At 33.7% G+C, this 12,080-nt stretch overlaps 1 protein-coding gene across 4 annotated transcripts in view; it reads left to right on the top strand.

Moving 5' to 3' along the window:
- Znf638 (zinc finger protein 638) overlaps positions 1-12,080 on the top strand; it is a 57,888-nt gene that overhangs the window by 44,949 nt on the left and 859 nt on the right. For 3 of the 4 annotated variants that reach the window (XM_076833902.2, XM_076833904.2, XM_076833903.2), the window contains 6 exons: positions 3,875-5,093; positions 5,667-5,732; positions 6,593-7,535; positions 8,330-8,437; positions 9,745-9,846; positions 10,727-10,845. In XM_076833902.2, coding sequence (XP_076690017.2) covers positions 3,875-5,093; positions 5,667-5,732; positions 6,593-7,535; positions 8,330-8,437; positions 9,745-9,846; positions 10,727-10,845 — 2,557 coding nt within the window. The remainder of the gene's footprint in view (positions 1-3,874; positions 5,094-5,666; positions 5,733-6,592; positions 7,536-8,329; positions 8,438-9,744; positions 9,847-10,726; positions 10,846-12,080) is intronic. The other variant, XM_076833905.2, reaches the window with a different exon arrangement.

Genomic DNA, 12,080 nt, shown 5'->3' on the forward strand with positions numbered 1-12,080 from the left:
GGATATTGTTTTCATTAAAATGGATATTGTCTTTGTCACTTCCTTATCCCATCAGTTAATAACGTGCCATTCACTGCTTTTATTTGCACAGCACTGATTTAGAACATTTCTTTTACCTCTTGTACTAATTCATCACTGGTATTTTGTTAGTCCATGTTATAAGAACATGTAAACTTGAAATAGCAGTTTGAAAGTATTTAAATATAAAAAGTATTTGTTGTTTAGTACACTGATTTTAAGATGCCTGAAAACAGAATGTCTTATGGATTTTTTTCTTCTTAGTTTTTATAAAATTTTACTATTCTAGATAATAAAGATGACTATGTAACTTTGAAGCAATGGGTTTTCCACATGTGTCAACACATACTTTTTTTTATTTTAAAGTTTACATCATCAACCTAGTTACATTCATATACCTAAAGAATAATACAACCAACAACGTTTTCTCTTAAAGCCACAGAGGATTTAGTAACAGTGGCACATGTAATAGTACAGAGACCAACAGTTTTTCCACAATAACTCTGTGACTAGTAAATAAATAGACTTGCCCCCAAATTCATTTTCTGTACTTTGATAGTTTTCTCTGAAGTCTGCAAAAGAAAAGCTATTGCCTATAGCAGTAGTAATTGGTCATTATCTTTCTCTTATTATTTAGATATATCTTTAAAATTAGATATTAATAATGAATTTATAGGTAGTTGTTCAGTCTTATAAAATTAATTTAGAAATTCTAGCATTAATCATTTCATAGTTAATTTCTAGTATGCCATTCATTTTTTTTCTGACTTATATGAGATGAAGGAGAAAGATACGGGATATGGCCAGAATACTTAACATTTCTTTTAGAGTAAACTGATGTTAAGAAAATACTAATATTTATTGTTTTTATAAAGTACTTGTGGTTGCCATTCATCGTGAATATGATCCTTTTGTTTATAATTAATGTAAACTATTTAAATAGATTTCCCATGTAGAGAAAATATCATTCATAGTTTAATAATAACCCACATATTAACCCTGTATTCATCCCCCTTCCATGCAATCAATATTTACTTATCATGTGACTAAGGTTCCAAATAAGGATGCTAGATGAAATTTCCCTAACTCACTAATATTGGGAAGTACCCAGTGAGACTCTGAAATAAACACTAATCTTCAGTATTGTGAAGTCAACTCTAAAGTTTCCTGTCTTACAGTGTTACCCTTCGTTCTCATGCTCAGCTTTTGTTGTATGCCTTTTTTGACATTGTGGAATTATGGGACTATGGGGTAGAACAGGGGAGTAGGAAATTAGATACCTGTGATGAATGCCTTCCTGGAATCCTTTTTGTGTGCCATTTTCCAGAATATGACTGTTTTCCTGTTTAACTCTGGTGTTAATAATGTCACTTATTTGACATCTCAAACTGACTTTTCAATCTGAATTGATCACTATTGATGCTTTCTACCATATCAGCTGGAGGTATTAATTTTTAGTAAATGAATTCTATAAATTTTTAAAGAGAGAGGCAAAGAAGGACAAATATGGAATTAAATAGTTTTCCAAATAGTTCTATGTTCTCTTTCAAGTGTGGAACTGCATAGTGATTCATTTTGTATAAAAGATAATAACTATTTATAGACAAATGTTAATGGTAAAGGGAAAAAAATCTTGCTATATTCTTGAGCCAGGAATCAAGATCCTCTTCATTGTTATTCTTCCAGCCCCATAAATGTTTGTAAAGATTTTAGGGTTAATATGCAGTTCAGTAATGATTCAGGAGTTTGAGTTTATTTTTCATCATCAGAAATTAATCTTGTATTTTGAGAAATAATATTCATGTATCTGTGTATGTCACAACTTCTTTGTCATGTTTGTGCTTAGCCACAAACTTTATTTTGACTAGTCCCAAGAATTTGGAACACATAAAATCAACCACTGTTTTTTTTTTTTGTTTTTTTTTTGTTTTTTTTGGTAACAGGGATTGAATTTAGGGGCACTCGACTACTGAGCCACACTCCCAGCCTATTTTGTATTTTATTCAGAGACAGGGTCTCATTGAGTTGCTTAACGCCTCACTGTTGCTAAGGCTGGCTTAGAACTCGCGATTCTCCTGTCTCAGCCTCCTAAGCCACTGGGATTGCAGGCGTGGTCCACCATGCCTGGCCATTTGTGTTTTTTGTATAAAAGATGTGAATTATTTCAAATAAAAGTTTTTCATTATACAAAGTGTAGCTTTTACAGTAAATAGCATACATATTAAGGTCCAGGGTTACTGGTTCTTCAACTCAAATTACTCAAACTTGGTGCCTTTGCAACTTTTGAACAAACAGGTGTTTTTCTGGTAGAAAAGTGTTCTATTCTTCTTTGCAAGCCTAATTAAATTTACCATCCTTGTGGGAGAGCCAGTTTATTGGCTCAAATGATTAAACCCTGATTTGGACTTTTTCCATGCTTCTGAAATGTGATGAACGTCTTAGGACACAGGTACACGTCATCTTGCATTGTTAACTAGAATATATTTAACTGTACTTTGAGAAGTTTATCAGAGGTACTCTTTACTATGAGGTATTGATATGGTAATCATCATTTTTTAAAAAAATTTTCCTCCAACCTGCTGCTTCTAATGTAATTATGTGAATATATTGGTTAAACTTTAATTTGTGTTGACAGCATGCTGGATGTTGTCTTCAAAAGCTAAGGTGTTCCTTATTCTCCTAAGATAAATTCTGATTATAGAACATAAATATTAAAAATACTTTGTCTCTGCCTCAGTGAAAGTAGTGGAATTATAAGATTACACACTTTTGTTTACTTTGGGTTTGGGAAGACCATGATGAGAGATAACATCAATTACATGTACTTGGCTATGTATTTTCTCTATTTCTTCTGAATAATTGGATTTTTTTTTTATTATTAGAACTGGAGAAGTTTCTTTTAAGAACATATATTTCTTTCTATAATGTAGCCAGAGAACAATGTTTTATAAGACAGTATGTTCGTGTTACGGTGGTTCTATCAGTTTCACCTCTAACTTTAAATTTCCAACAGAATTATTTTAAAAAATATTTCCAAAGAAGTCTTCTTTTAAGTATATATCATTAATAAGTATAATTCTTGGGAGATTAAAACAAATCTGTCTCACATCAAAAAATAAGAGGATATGGTTAAGAATGACATTTTCCCCCTACCAGTTTGTTTAGATAAAGTTTACGTAGAAAATTTTAGTTTCATTGTAGAACTGTACACATATTTTCTTATTTCAGTTACCACTGATAAGAGGATAGGACATCTAATAATAACTGAAGGTATTTGAAATTCACATTTGGCCTTCCAATATGAAGTACAAACTTGACACAGCAGAAAAAAAATATTGATTATAACTCAGATGAGTAAAATGAACAAACATATCAGTAGTTGTACTTCTGTCACTGTTTCCTTTGAATTAAAGAGAAATCTTCAAGCCAGGTGGGGTGGCACATATGCCTATAGTCCTAGCAACTTCCGGGGCCAACTCAGGAGGATCACAAATTGGAGGCCAGTCTGGGCAACTTAGTGAGACATAGTTTCAAAATAAAAAAGGGCTGAGAATTGAGTTCAGTGGTAGATCTTCCCTGGGTTTAATTCACAGTACCACCAAAAAAGGAAAAAAAAAAAAACTTCAGTGAGATGAAGGATCTCTTAAGTGTTTACATTGTTTACACACTTACATCAGAACATCTTAACCACTTTAATGCTGATTGGCTGGATTTCCCAGTGCTTATTACGAATGCATCAGGAAGTCTTTACAATTGGCATCAACAGAATTATTTTTAATGGTTGAATTCTCATCATAGTTTGATTTTTGTTTGTTTTTGTTTGTGTTCTTTTTTGTTTGTTTTTAAATACTTTTAGCCCTGACTTGAAAAACAGTCCAGTTGATGAAAGTGAGGTGCAAACAGCAGCTGATAGTCCCTCTGTTAAACCTAGTGAGATTGAAGAAGAAACTACTCCCAATATTCAGACAGAAACTTCCATACAGCAGGAAGAGCCTTGTGAGGAAGAACCTGAAAAAGCACTGTGTGACTCTGACTTTGCTATTGAAACACTGGAAATTGAAACTCAAGGGGAAGAGGTCAACATAGAAATTCCTCTTGTGGCAACCACTCCAGCTAGTATTGAATTATTTGTGGAAAATATAGAGGAGTCTGCTTTAAATCAACAGGTGTGTACCACTGACTTTGAGAAGGAAGAGGCAGAAATTATGAACCCTGAAACAGAATTGCCAATATCAGATAGTGTACTTATAGAAGAAAGGAGTATCAAAGGAATTCTAGAAGATTCTCCATCTGAAGCAGAAGATTTCTTTTCTGGAATCACACAATCTATGGTAGAAGCTGTAGCTGAAGTGGACACGCATGAAACTGTTTCAGAAATAGTGCCATCTGCTTGTGTTACGACTGTAGCACCAGGAATTTGCACTGGGGATGAGAAGATAGTGAATAAAAAGAGTATTTCTGAAAAAAGCGACGTGGATGAAAAGGAGGAGAATGAAATTAATACCAAGGAAACCAGAATGGATCTACAGATAGGAACAGAGAAGACTGAAAAGAATGAAGCTAAGATGGTTGCAGAAAAATTTGAAAAGATTATGGTAGCAATGAAAGAAAAGCCTGCAGAAAATACTATAATCAAGGCCTGCCCAAATAAAGAATTGGGTCAGACCAATCAGCCCGATGAAACTGGTAAAACTAGTATGCTGGCTGTATCAAATGTATCTGGCAATAAATCAAATATTAAGACTGCTATGGTCTCTTCTCCTAAAGCAAAAGCTCCAGCGTCAAAAACTGAAAATCAGAAAAGTTTTCTAAAATCTGTGCTCAGAGATCAAGTAAATGTTGAAAAGAAACTTTCAGCCAAAGAACTTGGTCTACTTAAAAGTACCAGATCAGACTTGGCAGAAGGCAGCAGTAAATTCAAATCCACTCAGAGTGGTGTTACCAGAGAAAGCAGTGGAAAGATCTCAGTCCTGCAAGGCAAGGATTCTAAACTGGATTACAAGGACATAACCAAACAGTCTCAGGAAACAGAAGCTAGACCTTCCATCATGAAACGGGATGAAAGCAACAATAAGGTGAGGAGAGTAAGAAGAATGACTCAGTGTGTCTTTGAAGTGCTTAGCTCTGCTGCTGTAGTTACAGAGTAGGAGATGTAACTTTGTTTCATACTTTCATCTCCTCACTGTGCCCCCCAAGCTCTCATTTCCCTTTCTTAAACAAATCCATTAAATTAAGCCAATAGTCATTTAGAATATCAAGCTCAAAGTTCATAATTAGTTGGAAAAGCATTATTTGGTCAAAAATATAACTTTGGTTTAAAAGGAAAATCTGTAGTGAATCTTTTAACATGACTTAGCATTCTCCTTCTGAATGAAAAATCTGTTTTTTCTTTTAAATTGAAGCTTCCTTTTTGTAGTCACATAATTGCCGAACTTAGACATTATGGATATAGTAAAGAAAAGATTGGTAAAACTGAATTTAGCTACAATTTTCAGAGACTATGCCTGTACTAGTAAATGACCAGTAACTTAATTGTGTATACTCATTAAATATTTGCATAATTGTGTTTAGGGTTTTTGGGTTTTTTAAGAACTTTAATTACCTGGATGTAAATTCTGTTTTTCTGTATTTCTTACTTAATATTTCAGGCTTTGTCTGGGCAAAACACTAAGAATTCTAAAAGCACCACTGGTAGAAGTTCCAAATCTAAAGAGGTAAAAAAATCCACTAACACCACTACTTCATTTCCATCCTTCCATTACAGAATTCATCTGTCTTATAACTTGAGTCTGCCTTATTTAGTTAATGAAATGTTTAGAGAAGGAGAGGTATAGAGTAAGGGATAGCAATGACTGTTTTCTTTTTGACCCTAACACTAATTCTACTACTAATACTTTTTATCTTGAAGTAGGCTAAATAGTTTATTACATGTACTTACAATTGATCATTGGTAGCATTCTAAATAAATGTGGGAGCACTGATGGAAACTGGTTTCTCTAGGCATCATTTTTCAAATTACAGATATTTTGTTTTCAAATATAGTTACATTAACTAGTAATAATTGTTTTCATAAAATAACTATCAAAGCATAAGCTTTATTTCTTGGCATTGCATAAGTAAAATGTGTATTGTAAGTGAATTGATCAGTGGGAACAGTCCAGTGAGCTAGTTACATTTGCAGTGGTTTTAAAGTTCTGTAAGTCCTCTCAGAGCACTTATTAGATATTTAGCATATGGATCGGTAAATTCTTTATATTAATTGTTTGACAGATGCTTAAATGTAGCATTTTTGTGCCATTGTTGTATTACAAAACTTATCATTTAAGAAGTAATCAATCTTATTAAAATTATGTGAAAATGGAATTAGATTGATATCATTGAATCTCTTTAACATGTATTCATGAATTGCAGTTAATCTGTTTGTGGAGGGTTTTTAAAAAATCCTAATTTTATTTTAGCCTTTAGGAAACTGCAGTATAATTCTTAGAAATGATCTGCCTGCACATTTATTGTGACTGTTTGCAACCTGAGTCGTCAGTAGTTGTTAATACTGTGATTTTTAACTTCCAAACAGGAACCATTATTTCCGTTTAACTTGGATGAATTTGTTACTGTGGATGAGGTTATAGAAGAAGTGAATTCTTCTCAAGCCAAGCAGAATCCATTAAAGGGAAAAAGGAAAGAAGCTCTTAAAAGCACTCCTTCTTCTGAACTTAACTTGAAGAAAAAGAAGGGGAAAACCTCTGCCTCTCGTGGTGTTGAGGGAGAATTATCTTTTGTAACATTGGATGAGATTGGGGAAGAGGAAGATGCAGCTGCACAAGCTCTAGTCACTGTGGATGAAGTAATTGATGAAGAAGAACTAAATATGGAAGAAATGGTAAAAAATTCAAATTCACTTCTTACATTAGATGAATTAATTGACCAGGATGATTGCATTTCCCACAGTGAACCAAAAGATGTTACTGTTCTGTCAGTGGCTGAAGAACAAGATCTTCTCAAACAAGAACGCTTGGTAACTGTGGATGAAATTGGAGAAGTAGAAGAGCTACCTTTAAATGAGTCAGCAGATATAACTTTTGCCACTTTAAATGCTAAAGGAGATGAAGGAAATCCTGTAAGGGATTCCATTGGGTTTATTTCTTCTCAGATGCCTGAAGACCCTTCTACTTTAGTCACTGTAGATGAAATACAGGATGACAGCAGTGATTTGCATTTAGTGACTTTGGATGAAGTAACTGAAGAGGATGAAGACTCTCTGGCTGATTTTAACAATCTAAAAGAAGAACTTAATTTTGTTACTGTTGATGAAGTTGGAGAGGAGGAAGATGGAGACACTGATTTAAAAGTTGAGTTAGTACAAAGCAAAAATGAAGGTCCTCTAGATAAAAGAGGAGATAGAAGGAAGAGAGCCATGGACACAAAGAAGACAAAACTTGAAGCCTTGTCCCAAATGGGTCCAGTAAATGAGAATGTTTCAGAAGATCTGAAAACCATGATTGAAAGACACTTAGCAGGTAGATTATTGGAAGTGGTAGTTTTCCTGTTTTATGAAAGGGTTATATATAAAATTAATTTTAGACTATATGTTGTGGCATTACCAATAATTTTGTCCTGTATCAATATAGTAAGCCAGCAAATAATATTTTCCACAGAAATGTGTACAGATTTCACATATTTCTCTTAGTTATAGACCAGAACTTGCTCTAAGGAAAGGTTGTCAAAAACAGAAAACAAGCTAGTATAGCCAAGTTAGAATTGTAATAATAATGGTCTATTTACATTGTGGGCAAAACAGCTTTTGATGATCAGAAGGATGTTTATACCACGCTGCCACCCAAGTTTTGTTTAAACTTAGGATTTAGAACAATTCATAAATGTACAATTTTACTTTAATATTTTGATGATTTAGAATAATAGAGCAGCTCACTTGTAGGACTTGAAGGAGATAAATAATTTCCATTAAAGAAAATCAGGGAAGATTTAAACCAAAGAATAAAATAATAGGAAGATCTCCACAGGCTTATGTAACAAATTAGAAAAATATGTATAGCCACCTTAAGTAAAGAAGATAGAGAAGAAGAGTTGTTTGGAACATGATAAAAGGGAATGTAGGAGGATGTTTTAACTACAAGGAATATTTTTTAAATGAATTCTATTTTATACTAGAAATAGGGTTCCTTCTCAACTTTGGGTATTATTTGCTAAAAACTAGGGTGTTGAAATTATTATTCTACAATTTAATATGTTTAATTTAAAGCAATTTAAATATTGTTACTAGAGCAGTAAATTTAGCCTTTCTGTTTTAAAGCTAAAACACCAACGAAGAGAATTAGAATTGGTGGTAAAGCACCACTCTCAGAAAAAGCTGTTGCAACAGAATCAGCAAAAGGTGAAGAGGCCTTCCAAATTAGTGAAGGTAAAGCAGGATTGTTAGGGTGTGGAGAGAGTTACAAAGCATGAGATGGTGGTAAAAATTTTAAAGATTACCATCTAAGAAGAAAAGCAGTAAAATAGAACAGGAGTGGGAAATGGCAGGTTTAGGATTATTAGGTCCAGATACAATTTTTATTTTCATAATTTAGAGATAATGGACCATTGAAATTAGGATGAGATATATTTGTAGATATGATCTATAAAAGGTTCTTCTGACCATGTTGTAGCATCAGGTAATTGTCTATTTTTATTGCTTCCAAGCAGCCAGCCAATAACATAAAATGTCTGAATAACATTAATAAAATTTAAGTTGAAACAAAAAAGGAACAGTATCCAGCAAGGGAGAATATGTCACTCAACAAGTATGTGGCTTTGTGTCCATTATATTGGATACAGTCTATACTAAAATGCTGAAAAGTGTAGAAAAGAACACAAAGTTCCTGATATCAGGGAATTTATTACCAGTATGACTTAAAACAACACTATAAGGTATCCCTTTTACCATTATTCTCTTTGCAGTGCCCTCCTTGCCTCCTTGTTCTATCTTATATTAGAAATAGGGTTCCTTCTCAGCTTTGAATATTATTTGCTAAAAATAAAGGTGTTGAAATTGCTATTCAAACAATTTAATATGTTTACTTTAAAGCAATTTAAGTATTGTTACTAGAGCAATAAGTGTAGTCTTTTTGTTTTAAAATTTTCTCTAAGGAAAAATTATCAACCATGAGTCAGTCCAAGTTCTTTTGAGTCTTATCTCAGCTGGGCCCTTAGTACTGTACACAGTCCATTAGAGGTTATTCACTCTGCTGAGCTTTCATATTTATAATTTCACTTTTAATTCTCTCTTAGGCTATCAATTTAGGCTCAGTTTTCTAGGTTGGAGGGGCATCAGAATTATTCTCTGCCGGTATATCCTTTCCCCTAATTTCCACTTAACTCTTCAACCCGGCACCTTGTATAGACAAGTTAACTCTGCCTAGAACTACAGTACTACTTCTGTTCCCCTGTAAGTTTTTTCTGAAACTATATGTAAATAAAATTCTCTGTTAATTTTGGCCCTTTACCTCTAAATGCATTTAATAAATCTAAACAGATTTACCCATATATTTTTTTGACATCAGACAATCTAGAGAATAGTATATGCTGAATAGTCAGGTGGTATTAACCAAGGAAGAGTTTCTTTGAGTTTTAGTCATCTAAGGTAGGGATTATCCAACATTAACTTCACAAAGTCTATAAATCTATGTTGAATAGCTTCCTTTTTTCCTTGAAAATTTTTAATGACTTTAGTTGATGAAGAGTCTGGATTAAAGGATTCAGAACCAGATCGAAAACGCAAGAAGACTGAGGACCCATCTTTAGGCAAATCAGTGGCACCTGATGTCCCAGAAGGTAAAGTGAAATGTCTGCACCATAATAATTGTTCTGTTGTTTAAATGAATTATTGAGTAACCTTGCTTGAAGACAGCTTAAAAAGTAGGCTGTTTTTTAACCCGGCAGGATTATTTTTATTGCACTCTTTTAAAAAGTCTGGCATATATGTTTCCTGTTTTATTTCTGGTGCTTTCTTTGCTTTGAGGTGAGAATTGAGTTATACTTGCCCTGGCAGAAACTCCAGTTAGGTAGAACATGCAGAAAATTTAAGTTTGCAAACTTTTTTCAGGACCATATGAGGTAAACCTTGTTTGCTCAGCCAGTACACTCCATAAGCAATCACCTGTCATTCTGCCTCTTCTCCCTTTTATTTTTTTATCAGGGTATTCCTAAAATTTTTTATTTTAGACTCTGTCAGATTCTATTCTGAAGGATAATTGAATGTTCTTTCTAATCCAGCCTTCTCCATGGGAAACTATTCAGTTTACATTATACCACTTAAGTAGAATTCTGGCATTCCTGAGAATGAAATTTTGTTGTTGTTTTGTTACTAGAGATTGAACTCAGGGGCATTTTACCATTGTGTTATATCCCTAGGTCTTTTTTTATTTTGAGAAGGGTTCTCTTTAAGTTGCTGAGGCTGGTCTTAAAATTTTGATTCTCCTGCCTCAGTCTCCCAAATCTGAGATTACAGGCATTTGCTACTGTACCTGATAATAATTTCTTAAAAAAAAAATTGTTTCATAATTAAAGTTATTGCTCTTGATCTCACAGTATATAGAAGTGTTTACTATCCTTGTATGTAAGTATATATACTATGCTTAAAATGTTTGGATAAACTGACATAACTGTTAGTACATTATTAATTTTCTTCCTTTCTCTTCTCAACTCTTTAAAGATTTAGATTTTCTTGTACCGAAGGCTGGATTCTTCTGTCCAATTTGTTCCCTCTTCTACTCAGGTGAAAAAGCAATGACAAATCACTGCAAGAGTACTCGTCATAAGCAAAATACAGAGGTAATTTCTAATTATTAACTCTTAAAATCTCCAGGTGCTGTTATTGTCTTGTAATTGAACTTGTTAAATATCTACCCAAAATGTACATTTTTTCCCCTTTTTCGAGAACTGTTGTGGATGTTCTTGCTAGTTTATTCATCTAAATCCAAAATCCTATTTTCTCCCTCACTATACCTTGCCAGCAACTTCTAGCCCTTATTTCTTTTCCTCAAACAGTAGCATTTGTCAGAGTAGATTCTGCAGATTAATAGTCTCACGTGATACTCCATTAAAGTAAAAGAAACTGCATATTTTGATGCCCTGTTACAAAGTCATGTACATGTTAGCAAACTAACATTTCTTCCAACAAAAAACATATGGGAAAGTTTTTTTTTTTCCTGAATTGCTAGCCAGAAAGTATCCTTCTTAAGTTTTTGCAATGCAGTTTCCTAAATTGGTTGATCACAAAGCCCTCTTTTTAAAATTTTACATGTTTAGGCAGTACTGCTCTAGAGAATCATTCTTAGCCATTAAAGCAGTGGTTCTTTTTTTTTTAATATTTATTTTTTAGTTATCAGCGGACACAACATCTTTGTTTTTTGTATGTGGTGCTGAGGATCGAACCCGGGCCGCACACATGCCAGGAGAGCGCGCTACCGCTTGAGCCACATCCCCAGCCCCAAAGCAGTGGTTCTAATTCCTCCTGAATGTTTGAGATTGTTTTACATGTACTTTCTATTGAATTTGTGCCATAGACACTCATCAAACACTGAACTATTATGTGCTGAAAGCTTATTTAATCCCCTCAACAACTTTAAAAGGCAAATGTTATTCCAGCTTTTGACATGAAGACCCAGACTCAGGATTACATTTCTATACCCAAGGTTACATAACTAGTTAGTGGCAGACATAGGATTTGGACCTAGTTGTTTTATTCTAGCCTCAAACCCTTATACATTTTACTTATGTTCCCTGTGCTTTCAACTTTATTGTGTAGTTTTCCATTTAAAACCTAACTGCATAATATGGCATTTGGAATAATATTTAAACTTCTTATTGTGAGTCCATAAAGCCCTACCTGATCTGACCTTTAAACTTCTCTGAACTCAGCTTTTTATTACTGACTTCATTCCAACTTTTCTGGCTCTCTGTTTGACTTTTTTTTTTTTTTTCCCTGTAGTACTGGGGATTGAACCCAAGTGTAGTCTGCCACTGAGCCATATCCCCAGCCCTATACCTGGCTCTTTTTTTTCTCT

This window comes from Callospermophilus lateralis, chromosome 14 (genome assembly GCF_048772815.1).
Source record: "Callospermophilus lateralis isolate mCalLat2 chromosome 14, mCalLat2.hap1, whole genome shotgun sequence".
NCBI classification, from domain to species: domain Eukaryota; kingdom Metazoa; phylum Chordata; class Mammalia; order Rodentia; family Sciuridae; genus Callospermophilus; species Callospermophilus lateralis.